We start from the raw sequence: 22,634 nt of genomic DNA, 5'->3' as shown, positions 1-22,634 counted from the left end.
TGTATGAGGCCGTAGGTTCTGTGCCCAGACTACGGATCTGCCCCCACTTACAGCACTCTCAGGAATCATTTATGCCCATGTGTCTGTGTCAGAGCCTTGTGGTAATTCCCACCTTTTAACTTTTAAGTTCCATATGTAGCTGTTTCTGTCTTGAGCTTTCATCTATGCCTAGAATTGGCTTTGAGTGTGCAAACACAGACGAGTGTTGTAGGAAGTCTGTTCATGAATCATGAGGCCCAGCACATGGAAGTACCAGGTTAGTGAGGAAGGGGAGGGATGAGAGGCCCTTCTTGTAGTTTCTGTGAGAAAGAGGGGACAGAGCAGACAAACATATTTGGGCTTGGCTAGTCTCAGTGTCAGCAGGCTCCGAGGGTAGAAGCCGTCCTGAGTTGTAGGTGTCCTAGCATGCCTGGGGAAGATAAAGGGTAGTCAGTGTGCAACAGCCCAGGAGGGGTAGGGTGTGCTGTGGAGGTCTGCAAAGGGGAGGGACAGCCTCTCCTTTCCAGGGGGCAGAACCTCACAAATACAGAAAATGAAAAACGGTGAGCCACCTCTGCTGAAAATTGAGCCCTTAAGACCAGCCAGGTTGCTTTCCTAGTCTTATTTAATGACTTAGGCCTGAATTCCATGTTGTTACAAGGGCAGGATCTTATTGGTATTAGTATTGGCATTGCTGTTGGCATTGTATTGTTGTCTGGTGGCCATCATATAGTGTCCTTTAAAAGTAGCTTTGCTTTAGATGTTAAAAATTTTTTTGGCTGTATATATTAAACCTAAAGATTTGGGCATGTTTCCCCAGTATTATGCCTGAGCTACATCCACAGCTTCCCTACACACACACACACACACACACACACACACACACACACACACACTTTTTATTTTGAGATAGTCTCAGAGAGCTACTCAGACTAATGCTCAACTCCCTTTTTACCTGAGGCAGGCCTTTAAAGTGCAATCCTCCTGCCTCAACCTGCCAGGTATCTGGGTTGTCAGGCCTGCACCACTATGTCTTACATATGACAAAAATTCATTTCATTTCCTTAAATACTGTGTTAAGCCTGCTCCCATGATGCTTTAGGAAATAGGATTGGTTGTATCATGCATTCTACTTTAAAATGAGTACTTTAAATGTCAATCACTATGTTTTCTTAGCTTTTAATCTCAAATTTTCTTTCAGGTATTTAAAAGCTTGCATCCACTAATAGTTACTTCTATATCTGCTTTTTGTTCTCTCTTCTCTCTCTTTTCTTTCGACGGTTAAGTTCATTTCCTGTGGTATATCTCAGTAATGTTCTATCCTTCTGCTTCTCCCCCCTCCCAGATCTCCTCTCTAATTTTAGCAGCGATAAGTTCCACCAGTGTGGGTGGAACTTGCAATGGGTGTTCCAGGATGCATCATGTCATGACAAAAATGTGTGTGACTGTGTGTGTATATATGTGTGCCATGAATGTGTGTATAATTTGTACGTATGTATGTCTATACATGTGTGAGTATGTATATATCTGTTCATGTGTGTGTATCTGTGTGTGTATACATGTGCAGTGTGTGTATGTGTGTATGTATGTGTTTATCTGTGTGTGTCTATACATGTGTGTTCATGAGTATGTGTCTATACACATGTTTGTGAATGTGTACATCTTTGCATGCCTGTACATGTGCACAAGTATTCTCTTCTCATAAAGCTAGCAGAATCTGGTTGTGGGGACTCCACTCTAATGACCTAATGTACTTGTCCCCAGATACTGCACCTCAGAACACTACTGTCAGATTAGGTTTCCGCCCTCTTAGTACCTTGACATAGACCTTGGAAGGGTGACCATTTTCATCCCAGAGCAGCAGTCCCCAAAGTCAGCATGTGGCATTGTGTGCAGCAGCTCGGAAACTCAGCCATGCTGTTCCTCAAACCTGACCTGAAAGCTTCCCACTTCCTTTTCAAGTGTCCAAACCCAGTGCTGTGTGGCCTGAGTTTTCTCCTCTGGTACACCTCTCACTAAGCGCTGCAAAATTTTGGTGGCCATTAAAGACATAATGTTTACAGGTGTGTGTGTGTGTGTGTGTGTGTGTGTGTGTGTGTGTGTACACTCTACTTTCAGACACTGCTCATCAACATGCTAACTAACACCTTTTCTCCAGGAAAGCCAGGATTCCTCCATTCCTGTTATAATCTCCTGTTGTTTCTTATCCACAGGTAAAAACTGGGACCTGACAGCTGCACTCAGCGACTATGAGCAACTCCGACAGGTGCACACAGCCAACCTGCCGCACGTGTTCAATGAAGGGAGGTGCGCCAGGCAGCCCGAGCGAGAACTGCCCCAGCCTGGGCACAAGGTGGAGCGGCCTTGCCTGCAGAGGCAGGACGATATTGCCCAAGGTACCAGACCAGGGGCATGCCAGTGGGAGACCAGTGTGGTCGATATCACCAAACTGAGGCAAACTGGCCCCTCAATGCCTTGCTCCTCACAGTAGGCTAAAATGCAGCATCTGTGACTCCCATCTCTGGAAAGCAGGAGAGTGTGACTGGAGCCTTCAGAGGCCAGTGACCTGTTGGAGATTCCTTCCCGACAGCCATCTCCAGCCCTCCAGTTACTTCTTGGTCTCCAAGTCATTCATGTTCCATGAGTTTCTTCTCTGTTGTTCTTTTGCATCATCATACTAAGAAACACTCGTAACAGTGATTATAAAAGGAAAGGTTTTGTCTCACCTCCCAGTTTCTGTTGTCTTAATAAGCACTGAACAGCCGAGTCTACTTACTTCTGCTAAGCCTGTTCAAGATGCAAACACATAATAGTTAAGGAGGCAGGTAGCTTACAAATGGCTTACTCTCCTGGCAGTAAGAGCTAGTACATTCATTTGGTTGCTACATTTTGTTACATTGTATATTTAGACCTTCTGTATAAATGACCATCCTGGTTCTTCTCAGAATTTTTGTTGTCATTTGTTTGTCTTTGACTGCCCCTCCACACACACACACATACACACATAATAAATACTGTCACATGGGTCTGTCCAGAGACTCAGTGAGAAGAACACTGGCTGCTCTTCCAGAAAGGCCCAAGTTCGATTCCCAGAACCCACCTGACAGCTGACAACTTTATGTAACTCCAGAAGATCTGATGCACTATTCTGGCCTCACAGAGCACCAGGTACACAAACATACATGTAGGCAAAACACTCATACATGATTAAAAAAATCTTTAAAGAAACCCTGCTATTTATAAGTATCAGGCTGGTGCTTCCCTCCCTGCAGGTTGGTGCCAGGTGGTAGGCTTGCTGTGGTTTCCCATAAATGTCTTCCTGATCATGTTTTTGCTCACTGCATGCAAACCCAGTTCATGGCTCAGCTCCTGACAGCTCTGCCTGTTGCTAGGGCTTTTCCTGAAGGAATATTTTGAAGGGTGGAACCTGGAATCTTGTTTTAGCTTTAATATTGTGGTTTGCTTGCTAGGTGGCCTTCCCCTCCGCTACATGCCTATTTCCTCCTGTGGTTTGTTTTTCTATCCATCAGTAAACTTTTCCTTATCAGTTTGTACCTTCCTCTGTGAGAAGAAAGCACAGGATTTCTATCCACTGTATCATTTGGCGTATGGCTTTATGTTCAGAAGAGTTTGCCATAGAGAGGTGTTAACATGATTAATGCCCCAGCCTGTGTGCTCAGCTCTGGATTTGTAGCCATCCAGCAGACTGGGTTTACCTGAAGGGGGCCTAGAAATGAAAACGTAGAGGGGGGAGAGAAGAATGAAGCCAAGACAAAGGTTCTGATCAAGGCCCAAAGTTTAATAATAAGCTTTGCGTTTTATAAAGGGAAAAAAAACACAAAACCCATCCCCTTCTTCAGCTGGAGTATGTTGTAGAGCAAGGTCAGAGCAGGCAGCCAAAGCAGCTAAGTTCCCACAGGAACCTGCAACTGCAGCTGAGACAGATGTGTCTATCGAGATGGATAAGACCTGTTGTGGTGGATGTTCAAGGTCCACTTAGCCTGCTCAAGGCTGGAAGGTTACGATTTGGGAATAAATTACATGGTTAATAAACCTTTTGCCTATTGTTTGTCAGTTTAGTCCTCAGGTGTTTCTATCAATTTGAAATCTCTTATAAACAATAGTGAAGTCTCTATGCTGCTGTCTTCTGGATAGAGTGCTACTTCCCTGGACATTGGTCAGATCACCTTTCCCCTCTAGACTAAACACCACCTGGACCATATTTTAAAGTCCCGACCACTGCAAGATCTGTTTGTGGACCCTGTGTGTGTAGCATGCAGCTGTCTAGCCATTCCCCTGGGGTCTGCCTGTTTCCTGTACGTTCCTCTCTAACGCAAACTGCCTGCCTTTCCAGCGTGCTCACTGCCTCTCTGACCTGTGCGTCCATGTAAGCCTTATTGCAGTTGTGGTTGTAATTGCATGGGCTCCTGGTTCCTCAAGTTGGTGTGCTTCTTGTATCCAGGACTATTCCTCTCCACAGATCCAGATTCTGCTAAGGCTAGACACAGGGGAAAGCAGGTCCATCTGTGCTTACCCGTCTCCCAAGCATCCAGATAAATGCACTGTCATCGTCACAGAGGAGCCATGTCATCTAAGAGCACTGCCTATATTGTTTACAAGATGTAATGATTCTTGTTATTTGCCATTTTTAATTAAAATATAATTATATCATTTCCATCCTTCATCTAACCCCTCATATTTCTCTTCTCATTTCCCTTAAATTCATGCCCTTTTTTTTATTATTGTTGTATACATGCATACACACACACACACACACATATATATATACACATACACACACACACAACTGGCTGAGTAGTTTTAGTATTGTTCATATGTACATGATATCAGGGCTGACCACTTAGTTTTGGATAACCTAAATTAACGGGTTCATCCCTCCAGAAGAATTGTCTTGTGCTCAGCATTGAATACAGTGTGTGTGTGTGTGTGTGTGTGTGTGTGTGTGTGTGTGTGTGTTGCTTGAGCCTCAATTCCAAGTATGATTCTCGAAGGCAATTTACCATGAGGTTTTATTTTATCATCCAAATATTCTTTTTCTCAAGTAGGGATTTCAATCTATTTAGTTTACTCTAATTATCTCACATCTATACCTCTACTATGCATAGTGTATACCATATATACACCATAACTACTTAAAAGTAGAAATACTTTGTTGTATACTTTATTTTTCAAGCTTCTTATATTTTTTTTTCTTCTCTGCCTGATTAGGGTTTTTTCCCCTACCATTTAAAGGTTGTATGCTCAACTTTTAGCCATCTGTCAAGTCCCACTGTCCCTCTAACGCCCATGTCTGTGTTTGTTTTCTTTCTAAAATATTATAAGCACTTTATCTCCCCCTGGGAAGTGTGTGTGTCACATGCTCCTAACCCCTCCTGCCACCACGCCCCCACATTCATGCTCTTTTCTGATGCCTGTATTTATTTAGGTAAAAGTTGGCTTCTTTACTTGTTCATATTAAGTCATGTGCTTTAAACATTTTGGCAGTGACAGACCATAGGTACAACCCCATAAGATCATAATGAAGAGTAAAGAATCTTACCACCTCGCCATGCCGTAAGACATCGCCCAGGGTTTGGCTGATGCTGGTGGGAACAGACCAGCACTGCTAGCTATGTGACAGTACAGCATGTTGTTTATTAAAGCACCAGTCATAAATAATTGATGTTAGCATGAGTATCATCAAGTATCCATTTATATATTCCCTATACTATGCTTTTATTGTCATCTTGCTGACCAAATGCTTTCCTGTAAGAGTCTGCGGGGTCATACTGGCTGCCAACTCTGCACTTACCTTGCCTCTTGGTGGCATAAAGAGGCCAGGTTGAAGGCATTGGCTGGGCCACCCAGGTCTGAGTGAGGCCACTCTGTGGAGTCACAGAGACATATTTCTCAGAAGGCATCTGTCCATTAAGAGTCATGTGACTATATTCATTCCCCTCTTGCAAAGAACATTTCCCTTCATATCTTACTTTTTCAGAAAACCTCTTAAGCCTTTAGTACCTGAAAAGGTTTACATGACCTACTACAATTTTGCTAGTGGAACAGAACTCCCCAGTTCACATTGATTTCCTTGAATCCTTTATGGGCGTCCTCAGTTCTTCTTCTGAGGCTGTCTGCATCTTCTCAGGGACAGTGCTGGTACTGTAACATACTTCTTTTTCCTGTGTGTTCTTTGTGAGTCAATGCTTGTCCTTTCTTTCCAAATTATTTCTTAGGATTATTATTGGTATTTCACACTCCAATATTCTCTGCATTTCTCTGAATATGTGTGCTGGGCTCATTTGTAAGCTCAGTCCATTCAGCCTGGTTCCTGTAATGTAAGTCCTTTGTTCACTTTTGTAGATGTGCTTTCCTTCCTCAGATGCTTCCTCAGTTTCCCTGTGAGCACCTGGTGCCTCAGACGGGAATGCACCAGACCAAAGGCAGGCAGCGCAGGCTCCAGCGTGTCCCCCAGCAGAGTGTGAAGGGCTGCAAGTTGACCAGCATTGAGTCCTTTGTCTGTGTTTGACGCATAATAGTCACACATATTCCTAGGGTGCCATGGAGTTCCAGGATATGAGAACAATGCGTAATAACCATGGGTGGGCTACACATCTGTCATCCCACACATTTATCGCTTTCTCCTGAAAACCTTCAAATGTTTTCTTCTGGTGACTTTGAAAAATACAGTAAAATCGTGAACCGTGCTCACTGTGAGCTGTGAAACGTTAGGATTTATCCCCCTAGCCAGGTTCAGTTTTGTGCCCCGTCACCAACCCAGGTCCTCTCTCCCTCCCACTCTTTGCTCCCCACTTCTCCACTCCAGCTCTACACAATCGCTTTGTTTTGCTTCCGCCTGTGAGGCACATCTGTGGGGTTCGCCAGGCTTCTCTCACGTGGGTTCCTTAGGTCCATCCGCACTGTCATTAATGACACAGTTTCATTCCTCTTAGGAATAAGTCCCGTTCCCTTCTGTATATGCGCTCATCTTGACCCACTCCGCTGACAGATGCTTGTGTGCCTTCTGTTTCTGGACGGTTGTGAATTACGCCGTAGAGCACGTGGGAGAGCAGATTTCCTTCTCTTTGGATGCATATCCAATATTAGGATCACCGAGCATTGAGTGTTTAAACTTAGGCTTAACACTCCCCTTCCCTACAGCCGGACTTCTCCTCAGGGAACCTTCCAGAGCTACTGTTATAGAAATTGCTTGTTTCTAACAGCTATCCCAATTGTGGCCAACACCCCTCTAATGGAGAGGGGAGGGGAGGCGGTGCTTGTGGGTGTTGGAGTGCCTTGGATCATGTGGTCAAAGATCTGAGCTAAATGTGAGAAACAATGGGGCATCTCCCAGTGACAGATAGCTCAGACCTCCCGTTCCGTCTCTCTTATTCCTGATGCCCTCTGTGCTTTCATTTCTCTTTTTGATTTTCCTCACAATATAAGATAACCTAATCATATTGTTTCAGCCATTCATCATGAAGCGTGCAATCTCTATACCTTTCTGTTCATTTGAATGGGGAAAATGCATAAGATTGTCAAGGCAAGCCTCTGCTTGACAGTCTATGTTTACAAAACTGCATGAATGCCATTTCTGGCCACTGGTATTACAATGAGGCTGTGGAGGAGTCTGCTGTAAGGAAGGCAGTGGCTGCTATTTTCCCCGGCACCAAGGATGCTAGCCTGAAGGGGGGTGAGCTACCATAGGACTCTCTGGGAAACACTCGGGAATTTGACACAGGGTTGTGACCACAGTCTCACTCAAACAGTGAGGGTCCTTTATTCCTGGGATGAATAAGAGGACTTCTGCCTTTTTCCATAAGAAGTCCCATGCCACAAACACTCTGTAGTGACTGTTCCTACATCATATGCTCCAGAAATGTTATTCAGGGTCAGTGCATACCATAACCCCTGCACCTGGAGGCTGAGACAGAAGAATAGTAAATTCAAGGCCAGCCTTGGCTCTATTAAAAAATGCATTTCTTGTTTGTGTTAACATTACCCATTAAACACTAGTCTCCTCTTTAAAGTATGCACCAAGAGTACAGACGCATCTGCTTTAGATTACCCAAGTTCCAACATACTCAGACATCCTCCTCTGTGTTTCTCAGTCTTTGGGCAGAAAGTCCACAAAATAATAAAACAGAGTAGACCATAGTACCAGAGAGTTCTGGGACAAAACAGCATGCAGGTGGACGGGAAGCATGTGCAGCCTCCATCTGTGTGTGCCCAGGATGATCCTGCATGGGAGGTGCTCATGAGAGAAGTATGAATACAGTAACCAAGTGTCTGGGAAACCTCGCCACAGCAGACAACCCGAGCAGGATGCTCCCTGCTTTAACTCTATAAGTGCATTAAGACAAAGACGGTCTCCCAGGTCCCACTCGGGGCCGGGAGAAGGCAGCTCTATGAGTGGAGTTAATGGAGCTCAGGACCACAAGCCCTGCTGCTCCTGCCTGTGGGTGCGCAGCACTGCTCTCAGTGGTTCCTGGCTCAGCTGAGGAAGAGCCACACACTGGGTTTACTCCAGCAGCAGGCAGCCTGCAAGCTAGAAGATAAAAAGGCTGACATGTAAAAGATGTGTGTGTGTGTGTGTGTGTGTGTGTGTGTGTATGTATGTGTATGTGTGGTGTGCATTTGTGTTTCTGTATGTGCACAATATAGTGTGCACATAGCTGTACCTGTGTATAATGTGTCCTGTGTATTCATAATATATACTTGCTGTGTAAATATTATATAGCATATGTAGTGTATGCATATCCATGTTTATGTGTGTATAGCATGCACACGTACATTGCATGAGTATATGTTTGGGGATATAAGTATCCATATTTATAGTATCTAGTACATTTGTATACCTGTGTATATATCTATATATATATGCATAGATATATGCATATGTGCATATGTACATGTATGCATATATATATATATATTCATCTATATATAAACTATATGGCATATGCCTATGTATATGTGTGTATAAATACATGTATTGTCTAAAAGTGTCATGTTGGATCCGTAATGATGACTCAGTGGCTAAAAGCACTTGTTTCTCTTGCAGAAGATCCAGGTTTGGTTCCCAGCAGCCACATGGTGGTTCACAACCATTCATACTCCAGTTTCAAGGGATCCAGTGTGTTCTTCTGGCCTCCTCAGGCAGCAAACACACACATAGTACACATATATACATTCAGAGAAAATACACATAAAATGAATAAATATAATTTTAAAAATAAGTAATAAAAATGTTACATGTATTTATACACATATTTATTAGTAGTTCTGTATACTGTGTGGACAGATGTATGCAGTGTGTATATTTACATGCAGGTGTTTATTTTTATTGTACAGTATATATATATATATATATATATATATATATATATATATATATATATATATGTAAGTATGTTTGCATCTACGTGTATTTATAGTATGTTCATAAGTGTATTATGTGTGTATATGTGGAGGGATTTGTATGTTGTATAGTCATATCTAACCTGTGTGTACTTGTATGTGTGTGCATGTATGTAGGGTGTGCTGTGTGTACATGAGTGCACCAGCATGGCTGCATACACTCTCTGAGCCCCATTGACAGCGACATTGTCCCTGAGGCTATCCTTCCTTCTCATCAGCAGAGAAGCGCCTGTCCCGGGGGATCTCCCACGCCAGCTCAGCCATCGTCTCTCTGGCCCGATCCCACGTGGCGAATGAATGCAACAATGATCAGTTCCCACTGGAGATGCCCATCTATACATTCCAGCTGCCGGACCTGAGCGTGTACAGCGAGGACTTCAGGAGCTTCATCGAGCGGGACCTGATTGAGCAGGCCACTATGGTAGCTCTGGAACAAGCAGGTGAGTGTCTGCTGCCTGCAGGCTCCTGTTCCTTAGCACCCCCACCCCACCCCCACTCACCGTCACCCTCACCCTCACCCTCACCCTCACCACTGGGTAGCAGCCTGGCCCTCTTTCCCTTTTGAGCAGGAGGAAGATTGGGGTTCTTGGGATTTGCCATCAGAATTCTCCATTCATACCAACCCTGCTCTAAAGATGATTGTACTGTGTCATGGAGCCAGTGAGCGGGTGTACTGGTGCCTCCCAGGTCACTTCCGTTCTTCCAGAACCCCATCTTTCCCTTGTAAATAAGCACCATTGCTTGGCCCTGCTTCTCTCTTCTGCATCCCTCATCCCCACGGGAGCTGAAGAAGGATAAAAAATATGGTTGAATTAGAATAAAAACAGGAGGCCCTGTCATTTCGTATGCACATGGCGAGTCTAGTACCAAGAACTTCAACTTCCCATCTGCAAAGCTGACAGACCTGATGGCCAGGGGGAGCTCTGTGAAGACAGCATGTGTCACTCTTGCCAACCCTCCCAGTCTTTCTGGCCTCCCACTTTCTGGAGGACACTCAGAAGTGGCTCGAGTCTCCTTGTGTCTCAGACTGCAGGGAGGAAGCCAGATGTGTCCTCTTTGAGTTTTGTATGAATACAATTGACTCAAAACTAACGTATGGATAGATGTAAGTTCTTCCTGAGACAAGGCAATACCAGCATCACCACTTACATTATAAATAATTGCAAAATTGAAAAATCAAAGGGCTTCTCAGATACAGTTGCAAAAAAAGTCTCTTCTTCCCATGCACCTCCCAGGAGGGCCCTGCTGCCAGCATGCACTGAGGGTGTGTTCCCAGCAGTGGCTCCTGCTGCTCCTCATGGAATAGAAATACAAGGTCTTCTGATTCTGGCTTGGCATTCAGCCAGCCTTTGCCATGTCTGTGGGGGTGACTTCCAGGTAACCTGTCCCAGCAGAGAGGGGAGGGAAGACTCATAGGGGTGACATCTTAGCAGACAGCAGAACAAGTGTTCTGCTGAAAGTGTCAGTCAGCAGCATGCCACTAGGCAGTGGAATTCAGCTCTTGACCAAGACACAGTGAGCATTGCCATACATCTGTATTTCAGAAAAAGATGAAAGTAGGATCCAGAGGTTGGACATTGTTAGTCAAGATGCTGGCATAAAAGACTAACGAGATGGCAGGATTCAGAAAAGGGCACGTGTACCAAGCAATATGCAGGACTTAAGGATACCAAAGGGTAGCGCCATGCCAACAAATAGCCTATCAAGGCCATTGCTACCCTTGTGCCTTGCACAGAGGGGAAGGATAAGTAATTGTGTGGAGAGAGACATGACCTTGGGGAGAGAAGATGTTAGAGAAATAGACTCTAACACAGTCTTCCTCCACCATGCAGACTAGCCAGGGCATCACACTGGCAGAAAAACAGTGATCAGATGACTGTAGACACAATTGTAGAGTGTTCAGGGCACACTCTGGGTGCAGAAGTATGGGTCTTAAAGGCGAAGGGAAACCACGTTGGGCATTTTGGCCAGCTCACAGCTGCAATTCGGGAAGTGTTCATTGGCACAGCAAGGGTCTGGAGATCGGGCTCTGAATAGGACTCATCACACCTCTGGCATCCTTCATATTACAAACAGGGCATGGTTGAGGAGCGGGCAAAGCAAGGCGGTCCCTGGGCTAGTGCAGCATGGCCCCAGCCAGCCTACCACCATCTGACTTCCCTGGACTTCTGTCCTCTGCTCTTAGTCAACGGCCACCACTAGACTCTCTCTGAGTCCTGATTCTCCCCTAACCCAACACCTTTGAGTGAGGAATCCACTGAGCCCCTGCGCCTTGGTTCTTACTGTCCTATTGATCAGGAAGGCGGAGCTGTGCCTTAAACCCAGGTGCCACAAGTTGAGGAACCAATCCTCCCCAGCCTTACAATCCTGGGATTACAAACAAATTTCAACCCATGGCAGCCCTGACCTGTTCTTCATTGGCTATAAATGGACCTTCTGAGAGAGAAAGGGAAATGCTTTCCATGCTTTAGTAACAATCCTGCCATTGACAAGTCAAGGATGCATCCATTGTTCCACTGAGTGACCTTACTGCATCCACACATAAGACTCAGAGATAAAGAGTTTGGGAAGGCACACTCCTCATCTGGGAGATGACTTGCACATGAACAAGATGTCATGGGGCCAAAGGACAGAGGCCAACTTATATAATCATGGTTTCTACAGACACAGGAGATTGGAGATAACATAAATATTCAAAATGCCTTAAACTTGGCACCGTGCCTGTTTCCAATGGAGGATAACAGGACTGGAGGGAACCTACTGAGAAAGTCGAAGATTTGATGGAAGTACTCAGACTTTGAAGTCAGCCTGTCCTCGCTCTGATTTCCCCATGAGCTGTTACAGCTTGCCTGCTTATACCTTTCATCTGATCAGATTAGTAGTGGCTATCACATGATAGCTACACCCCAGTTACACTTGTATATGCTGCCAAAAAACTTCCTGTGCAGGTTAAAAGCTATTTCCACAAAGCAAGCAGATGAAACTACCCTGGAGCTGTTATATTCCAGTATGGAAGAAAGATAAAGATACATGTTAAATGAGTAGTGGTGAGGGCTGCTATAGAGATGCTGGGGAAGGTAAGTGGGCATAAGGTAGGAGGAAGGGCCTGTGCAAACCAGAAGGAGGAGGGAGCTTGGGAAGCAGTCAGAGCAAAACGTCACAGGCTGGACACAGTTAAAGAAGTAATGGGAGCTATATGCATAGGTGCAGCAGAGTCTAAAGGAGTGGAGAAGAAAGTCAAATGGATGAGATTCAGAACCCAGGAAAGCAATCATGTTCTGGGGTCTTAACTGTGAATAGAATATACAGCCTCAAGAAGGTTTGGGGCCGGAGAGTAGATCTTGATTAGCATCTAAAGGATTCTGGGTGTCTGCCAAGGATAGAGTGTGAAGTTGTAAAGAGGAGAATCAAGAGGAATGGGGAGATAGATGTGGGTGCTCTTCTAGATGATGGTAACAATGGTAGTGATGAGAAGTAGGTAGACACTACAACAGAACGTAAAACAAAACAAAACAGGGTAGGTTTTGCACCTGCAGGCCTTAATAAAGGATTGGCTGGAGCTATGAGGGAAGATTTAATTAAGTATGCCCCAAGAAGGTTGCCACACTATGTGAAGAGATGGCATTCTGGGAGCAGGCAGTAGTTAAAGGGCTGCATTGTCAGGCAAAGCCTGAGATTCCTGTAAAGTTGCTGGACAGCCAAGCAGGTGGCTTTGAGATTAGGGAGAGATCTAGGCTAAGAGAATCAACATGGGAGTTCATAGTGTATGGTAAAATTTGTGGAGTGGGATAATCTCTTCAGGAGATCTTCGATGGAGCCCCTGTCACCGCTCTGTGTAGGATGAGGATTCTGCATGATTCTGACACAAAGACAGAAAAGACATTAGTCTCCAGCTGGGGTTCTCCAGCACTGAGAGCCTACGAATGGGAGAAGAATCCAAAACAAGATGGAGAATGTATTCTAATAAACTGAGAGAGAAAGCCAGTGGCTGACAGCAGCAAACTTAAAAGGGAAGGGGGCATGCCAAACAGGGAGGGCTCATGATGCCAGCGTGCCATATGCACTGGGCATTGCCCGTGGGTCGGACTGCATTCTCTGTACTTCTATTACTTTTACATCCTGCATACGTGAGCTTTGTTTTGCTGTGATGAAACACCTGGTTTAACCAATGTGCTGGAGTTAAGGGTTTGTTTAGACCTACTTTGTGGAATGGCTCAGTCCATGGTCACATGATCCTTGTCCTCCTTACTTTCCCGTTGTTCTGATCAAACATCCTGTCCAAAGCAACGTAAGAGAAAGGAGTGGTTTGGTTTCAGCTCGGAGTTCTAAGGTTCTGTCCATCATAGTAGTGACATCATGGTGCCTAAACTCCCGACAGCAAGTCAAGGTGTCCACACTCGGGGATCAGAGAGACAAAGGAACGTATTCAGCTAGCTTCCTTTTTTATGCAGTCCAGGACCCAAGGCCAGTTTTAGGGTTATTTCAAATAACCTAATGAAATTGTCCCAAAGGCTAACCTAATCTAAATAATTTCTCATGAGTATTCCTCGGTGAAACTGCAGAATTCCTCTCACGGGTGATATCAGATCCCGTCAAGCTGGCTTTCACCTGTAAACATCACAACCCCACCCTTTATCAACTTGACACCCAGAGTTTACACCTTTAAACTGTTACCTTCTATACCTTGTCTCCATAATCTCAAACCATCTTAAATAACAAGTAATTAAAATGCAATCAGTCCAATATATAAAGTCTTCAGTCTTTAAAATTTCCAACACTCATTTCTTTTACGTTGAAAACCCCATCTCACCTGAGACTTAAGGGGCCTCTTAGCTGGGTCCTCCTATAAAATCAAAAATAGCTCACATATTTCCAGCATATAATACACAGGGTAAATAACCCTATTTCAAGACAGAAGAATAGGGACATAAAAGGGAATGATCAGACCAAAATACAAGATGAAAAAAACACCAAATCCCACAGCTGTGGGGCTCATGGTGGAATCATCTGGACTCCAAAAGACTTGTATAGCACCACCCCTCCAGCTCCACGCCCTGTAGCATTCATTTCCTTTCTCTTAGGCCACCTTTACTCCATCTTTCCTTAGAAGATGTCGCATGGTCTGGGGTCTCCAACACCCTACCCTTTCCACCATTCTTTAGACTTCACCTCCACAGTTCATGCAATGGCCTTTCAGGGGCTCCCTGTAAGGACTCCAACTCTTCTACATACTGCCTGGCCAAGCCTTCTCTCTGAAATTGCACCGAGGCTCGTAGCCCCTCAGTCTCACATCTTTCATGCTTGCAAAACCAGTGCCAGGGAGACAGTGTTGCCAAGTTCTGCTGCCAGCCCATACTGGAGCTTGTCCACCTTGTGTTCTGACCCTGGTGAAGGTAGCTGCTCTTGAGGGCCAGGGACCCCTCCAGAGTGACAGGCTCTGTTCTCTCTGTCAGTTTGTCCTCTCTCCTTTCATTGAATGTACATTTTCACTAAATACACTCTGATGGATGAGGTCTTACTCTCGGGACACCTCTCCTGTTGACCCAGGGCGGGCAATGAACCACGATTTTCTTTGACAAGCACAGCCTCTTTTTCACCACACACCTTGGCTTCAGAGTTTAATTTGTTCAAGTGCCTTTCTTCCTCAACAGACTGCACGTTTGTGTCCTTATACCCAAAGATTTAATCTTGTTCATTGTCACTGGCTAGATTTAGTACAAAGTCAGTGCCACAGTTCAAACGCACTCCTGTCTTGAAATCCCATCTGCCAAATAAATGAATCCATGACCTTTAAATTCAAATCCACTCAAGTGCTCTGAGGAGCAGACTAAAGCCAGATTGTTGACCAAAGTGTCTCATTAATGGCTGCTGGCCCAGTTCCAGATAGAGTTCTCTTTTGTCTCCAAAACTTTATGAGCCAGCCTCTACTGGCCATTTCTTTCAGAATTCTTGCCTTCCAAGCACCTGACAGAATGGCCCTTTAAGCTCTGCTTGCAGTATCCAAGGGTTTGGCCTACAGTTCCAAACTCTTCCATATCCCACTCACAAGAGGGTCCATCACCCTAAGAAATACCGTGTGCTCAGGCTTACTCAGAGCAATGGCCTCAGTTCCTGTGCCAGTTTTCTCACTTAGTTATTTTTCTGTTGTTCATTGCTGTGAAAAAATATATGTCGTGACAAAGTGAGCTGAGGAAGAAAGGGTTCATTCTGGTGCAGATGTCCTGGTAGCAGGAGCTTGAGGCAGCTATGGCATCCACAGCCAAGAAGCAGGGAGGCAGCCAGGGAGATGGATCAATGGTTAAATGCTTGCCATAAAGGTTCTCTAGGCCACTACAGTTGTTCTCTTAGTAAACATTCACTGAGAACCTACTGTATGCCAAATAATACTGTTGATATCAAAGACTAACAGAAGAAGGAACACAAGGTCATGACCTGCACAGAACCTCTAAGGACCTAAGAGAGGCAAACACAGAGCAAAGCTTGGTGGTCCCAGAAAAGCAACTCCCACAGACGTATTTAAAGGGCTTATGGGAGGCCCTGGGTTGCATTGTGCTCCTGTGATACTATGAGGAATCACAGAGATTCATGACAAGAGTCCCTTGTGGCATAAATCCTCTTCATAAAGGATTGCCTTGTTCCATTTATCATGAAGTACCTAGGCTGGTGATACGCAAAAATAGCATGCTACTTATACTGTATGATAGACATCCGTTGCAAATCTCATATAAATTTGGTCCTCTCATCATACATGAATTTGAGGTATGTTGCTCAGCAGAGTGAGAACAAATGGCCAAAGGCTCCACATGGCACATGGCCTCGCTGACCTTTGATGGTGTTCTCTTGTCACTGCCATCTCTGCAGGGGCTCAGATACTGAAGATAGCCCCAATACCAGCTCATGGGCCCCTTTCCCTGTTCTCAAGTGAATTAGGGAGGGCACATGAATTGAAATGCGAGCATTGAACCATGGACTCTTTGGGAAGCTCTCTAATTCCACTTCATGTGTCAAGATTCCCTTTCCAGGGTTTCAGCCGGAATCTAGAATAGCAGTGGCTGGCTCATCTTCCCATAAGATGCTCTTGATTTACAGCCCCAAGAGTTGGATCAACCAAGTAAGAGTCTGCTTTCTGGAAGTCAGCTTAAGTCAGGCCACTAACCAAGATGCTCTGGCTGGCTGCACCGACTCTAAGTCCTATTCTCCATATGTCTTTAGCAGCAGCCAGGGCCACAGTGTTCTTTGTACAGCAAGCAGGAGATATCTTTTGCTCTTAGTAATTTGGGTGCTTCTCCATGCATAGCTCTCCTTAGCTTTAAGGACACAGGCAAGAATCCTCGACACCCCTTTAACACCCCTGAGATAGGAACGGGAAGTGGATGGACAGAATTCCTATTTGAATGTCCTTTTGGCCAAAGGACACTGTATTCATTTCTGCTAGTTCATAATAGCAAATTATCCCCACATTTATCAGTCTGAAAATATAAGTTTACCATCTCATAGTTTCTGTGGGTCAGAGGTCTGGTCCATTCTAGCTGGGCCTGAGTCTCCACTTGATCTCTACAGGCCGAAATTCTGAAGTCAGTTGGCCGTGTCCTCATCTGCAGCTCTGTCTGAAAAAGATACACTTCTGAGTTTCTGAACACAATTCAGTCCATTTATCGGGAGGCTTCTGTACATTTTGTCGCCTGTCGGAGAAACTGAATATAAGGCCTCAAGTCTGGGGGTCAGCTGGAACACTGGGGCAGATGACTTTCATTAGGAGAGTTATTTAAGCCATGGAAAGACAGCATGTTGGAGGCTCTGGGGAGAGTTTAGGCCTACAAAGCAGAATTGGGGGTCCCTTCTCTTAGATTTTCAAGGAAGGAAAAGGTTCTGTGCCACAGAGTTGATGAGTAGTCTGTGATACATGCTTGTACTCTGATTTCTAAACAGAAAGAAGTGAAAGGAGTTCTTGCATCTCAAGGAAGGAACATGTGACCTTGAGGATGTAGGAGGATGGGGTACAGGGACACTTATTTCATGTTCATCATATGCCTCCAGTAACCCCTGGTAGCTTGGAGTCTGGTTGCCTGGGGACTATGTGCAGAGTCAGTTATGAAGGAAAAGAGACACAAAGACGCAGATGGGGGATGCAGTCTAGGTGGACTTAATTCCCTAATTCCTCGAGCAGTGGCTCTCAACCTTGCCAACCTTGTAAGCTTATGTCTCAAACTTGCCATTTTTGTCCCTGCAGTTCTTTCAGACAGGAGCAATTCTGGGTCAGAGTTTTTGACTGTGGGATGGCAACCCCATCCTTTCACTCGATGTCCTGTCTTTCTACTGGAGGTGGACTGTACAAGTTCCCTCTCCCCACTGTAAGACATTTCATCTAAGGTCCCTCCCTTTGAGACCTGAGAGTCTCTCACCTCCTAGGTCTCTGGTACATTCTAGAGAGTACTCCCACTCCTATCTCCTGGGTTTGCCTATTTCCATTCTACAACCGTAGAGTCTATTATATGTTATTATATGTTGGTCAACTGCTCCTGAACATGAGGCCTGCCCTGGAGTGATTGACATACCCAATGTCACTCTACTGGAGAAAACTGATCGTCCCTCTTGCAGCAGGTATAAATGAGAGTGCAGTTGTTAACCTTTACCCAAATGGCTAGATCTTCCTTCATTCATTTACTGGCTTTAAAAACATAACTAAATAAAATATAATAAAATAAAGCAAAAATTAACACACTGAAGTTGGACAAGATAAATCAACAGATAGAAACGAGCCAAAGAGAAGCCACAATAATCAGAGGTCCACTTGTTTGCACACTCGGGAATCCCATGAAAACATTAAACTGGAAGCTAGAATATACATGCAGAGGACCTGGTGCAGGTCTGTGCAGGTCCCATGCATACTGCTTCAGTCTCTGGGAGCTTATGTAAGCTTTGATCATGCTGATTTAAAGGAGTTTATTTCTTGGTATCCTCCCTCTCCTCTGGCTCTTACACTCTTTCTGCCTCTTCTTCCAGAGGGTTCTCTGAGGAGCTCGCTCTGGGGGAGGGATTTGATGGTGACATCCCATTTAGAGTTGAGTGTCTAAGGTCTCTCACCCTCTGTGCAATATATGGGTGTCAGTTTCTGACTTTGTTTCCATCTGCTGAGGGAGGAAACTTCTCTAACGATGGTTGAACAAAGAACTAATCGAGTTTAGCAGAATATCCTTAGGAATCATTTTATCACTACTTTTTTCTTTTTTCTATGTTTTTAGACCAGTATCATTTAGTTTTACTCCAAGACCCTGAGCCTCGAGCTCTCAGCTACCTGAGCAGTGTTGGGAATGGGCTCCTTCTCATGGAGTGGGACATAAGTCAAATCAGCTATTGGTTTGCCGTAAGTTTCGTGCCACCATTACAAGTGGTATACCATTGTAGATAAGGTTTGTGGCTGGACTTGTGTTTACTTGTCTCTTTTGGTAGCCTGTATAGTGCCTTTCTATGTCAGGAGCAGTAGAATATGGAGGCAAAGGCTCTGTGAAGGCACCAGCTCCACATCTCCATGTCCAATGAGTTGTGTAGGTGCTGTCTTCAGCATGGGCCTTGCTGTCATAGACAGCCGCCTATAGTCTTGGGAACCTGTTTGGGGATGTCTGTGGGAATCCTTTGGCCAACAACTCCCTTAGATGTAATCCAATCCTCATACTGGAAGGTTTGTTTGGTAACTGATGGAAAGTTGAAACTCCATCTCCCCCATTATTTGCCAATTTCATTTAGATTGCCTTCATGTGTGTCTATATTTTAGGAAGTTTCTACTGAGTTAGGCTTTTGTAGCACCCCCTCATATGCCCTTTAATTTTAGCTGTCTCTCCCCATATTCCCTCTCACAGCCCCTCACTCTTACCTCAACCACTTGATCCTCCCATTCCAGGTCCCCACCTTCCATCTTTATCTATATATTCTAATCCCTTTCCTAAGGAGGTCTGTCTGTTCCCTCTAGGCCCTTACTCTATATCTACCCTCTATTTGGTGGTGTTTGTTTGTTTATTTGTTTTGGAGAATGTTTGTTTGTTTGTTTGTTTCTTTGTTTGTTTGAGATAGGGTCTCTCTACATAGCTCTGTTTGTCCTGGAACTCATTATGTAGACCAGTCTGGCCTCAAACTCAGAGAGATATACCTGCCTCTGCCTCCCAAGTGCTGTACTTAAAGGAGTGTGCCACCATGCCTGGCACCAACTCTGAGTTTCACTGATTCTTTGCATTGTTTTATTCATTTGAGTTTCATTCACTTCAGTCTTACTCTTAATTATTCCTTTCCATCTTTTGATTTTAGTTTTATTATTGCTTTCCAAGGCCCTAAGGTATATTATTAAGTTATTTATCTAAGACCTCTGGTTTTGATAATGAAAGCACATGTAGCTCTTAACTGCTTTCATTGTACCCCATGTATTTGGGTATGTTGTGTTCCGTTTCAGTCAGTTCTAGGAATGATTGTGTTTCCTTCAATAGGCATGTCATTAGTCAGTAGTGTTTGATCTCCATGAGTTGTATGTGTTCTGTGCCTTCTCTTCTCTTGCTTTTTGTTTCTTGAGTTTGTTGTTGTGTTTCTTTGCTTTTTCCATTGTGGTCCCAGAGAACACAAGGGATTAATCCAGTGTTCCTGGGGTTGTTAAGACCTACATTCTGTGCTGATATATGACATATGTTAGAGGAACTACCATGAGCTTCTGACGACTGTGTTTTGACAGTTATATAGGTATCTTTTAAGTCCATTTGATGTCTAGTGTCACTTATTGCAGGTGTTTCTCTGCTGTCCCCACTAGTCCTTTACTCTATGTCTGACCTTTGTGGTTATACAAAGTAAAGCTTTTGCTTCCTGAAGACTTTATAGCTAATAACCACATATATGTAAATATATAACATATTTGTCTATCTAAGTCTGAGATACTTTACTCAGGATTATTTTTTTGTAGATCCATCCATTTACTTGTGAGTTTCATCATTTAATTTATTTAAAGGCTGAGTAATACACCATCATGTGAATATACCACATTTTTTCTATCTATTTATTTGTTGACAGGCATCTAGGATGTTTCCAATTTCTAGCTATTAGAACAGAGAAGAAATGAAGATGGTTAAGCAAGTGACTTTGTAGTAAGATGAAGTGTCCTTTGGGTATCTACTCAAGAGTGGTAGGCATAGTGGATTCTAAGATTCCCATCTTCCTAAGGAATTTTTACACTGATTCCCACAGTGGTTATACCAGCAATAGATGAATGTTCTCCTTACTCAAATTACAAACATGAGCTGTAATTTGTTTTATTGATCTTCGCCATTCTGACCGGTGTAAGAGGAAATCTCAAAGTAGTTAGTTTTGATTGGCTGGATTTTCAAAAAATTCACTTTCCTCCTGAATATCTCAGCCATGTTGGCAACGTTCTTTGTACACATTCTTATCCACATCCTAAATTGATTGCCTGCTTTATTTACCTGCCTGCTTGTTCCGGTTTCAGGTGTTGATGTTTTTACAAGTATACTTTTGAATTCTTTGCCTGGCATTCCAACCATGTTAATATCTCTGGAGGCAATAACTAAGTATTTACAATCTTTCAAGGTTGTCGTGTTTCTTCATATTCTCAGGTGTCTTGTGTGTTTCTGTGTTGCAGTTTGCAAAGGTGTTGCTTTGAATGCCTGGTCATTTTGGGGTGGGGGGAATCTTAGTGTACACCCTACCATTGAGGATCTAATCCCCAATCCCATTCAGAGAGAAGAAATCAAACTTGTAACAGCAGCATCCTTGATCTAAACATAGCATATAAATACACTTAACACTAATTTAAACCATTAAATAAGCAACCAATAACTATAGAAGCTAAAATTGTGTGGACTATACTATGAAGTTTAAAATTATTTAGGGTAAAATTAAAAATTAGTAAAGGAATGAAGTTAAAAAAAAAGGACATGGAAAGGTGTCAAAAAGGAGAATGTTTGTTTGTCTGTTTAATTTATTTACATTTTAAGTGTCATCCCCTTATCCAGTTTCCCCCTCTCCCGGAAATCCCCTCTAGTATTCCCCCTCCCCCTGCTTCCATAAGGGTGTTCCTCCATCCACCCACCCACTCCCACCTCCCCGCCCTCTATTCCCCCCCCCCCCCGACACTGGGGCATCTATCCTTCATTGAACCAAGGACCTCTCCTCCCATTGATGCCTGACAAGGCCATCATCTGCTGCATATGCAGCCAGAGCCATGTGTACTCCTTGGTTGGTGGCTTAGTTCCTGGGAGCTCTGGGGGATCTGGTTGGTTGATATTGTTGTTCTTCCAATGGGATTGCAAGGAGAAGAATATTAAAGAAAATAAAATAAACTTTTCTGAGAAACAAAAGAAAAAACAATATTAAAAAAACCTGAGTATGCAATGAAGAAAAATGTATAGGTTCAATTAAATAAGCAAAAAGAAAATAGAATTAATTTGCTACTAAGCTATACTAAAGTAAAAATGTGACATGCAGGAGAAAGACATCAAGTATTGGCACAACTCTCTGGATCCTCCAAAGTTGGCATTGAATGGGTGTTTGGGGGCATCTCCTGAGGTTAGAGACTCATGTTTTTCTGGCCAGCTAAGCTGGTGCCTGGTGTAAAGTAATCCCGTGTCACATGCTGGCCATAGCTGTGTCTCCTTGGAGCATTTCCATTCTTTTATGTACCCAGAAGCTCTGCTGAACACAGTTAGCTTTGCAATCTGCGAGGTAAGCTTGCTGCTTTCCTACAACACCTTGGCATGGCAAATGTCCAAGCCAGAGGATGCCTCCCAAGCATGCAGGAATGGGGGAAGCAAGCCCAGCTCCAGGATCTGAAGAGTTTTGAGGACCAGTCTCCTTGCTTTGAAAACCTGCTCAGCATTAAACACCATGGAAGAAGCCTTCGAAGTCAAGTGACTCCTCTAGAGCTTCAGAGTTCTCAGAGATTCTAGGATGGGCTACTGATCAACCTCCAATTCCAGGCCATCCCATCCCATCATCATCATCCTCACGCAACAGCAGAGAGTAGGACTACCAACCCCTATCCTCTTCAGTCCTCAGCCAAACCTCCTGCCACCTGAGCTCAGTGTCTGTGTCCAGCCCTCTCCATAACTGCCTCCTACAGTTGTCAGTCACATGGGACTGTGGCAGATTGATCCCACACTCAGTGGCTTGTGCTTGTACCCTCTTATCTGAACCCCCAGGATCGCTTAGCCCTAAATAATAGTTTTCTTCTCAAAATGGTAAAA

General features: G+C 44.1%; 1 protein-coding gene across 1 annotated transcript in view; it reads left to right on the top strand.

Moving 5' to 3' along the window:
• Window positions 1-22,634, top strand: part of Otud7a (OTU deubiquitinase 7A) — a 133,443-nt gene that overhangs the window by 71,959 nt on the left and 38,850 nt on the right. Inside the window, exons 4-5 of the mRNA XM_052178464.1 lie at window positions 2,193-2,375; window positions 9,621-9,839. Of these exons, the coding sequence (XP_052034424.1) occupies window positions 2,193-2,375; window positions 9,621-9,839 (402 nt within the window). The remainder of the gene's footprint in view (window positions 1-2,192; window positions 2,376-9,620; window positions 9,840-22,634) is intronic.

Source organism: Apodemus sylvaticus, chromosome 1, assembly GCF_947179515.1.
Source record: "Apodemus sylvaticus chromosome 1, mApoSyl1.1, whole genome shotgun sequence".
In the NCBI taxonomy this organism is placed as follows: Eukaryota; Metazoa; Chordata; class Mammalia; order Rodentia; family Muridae; genus Apodemus; species Apodemus sylvaticus.
This window is presented reverse-complemented; position numbering and strand designations above follow the sequence as displayed.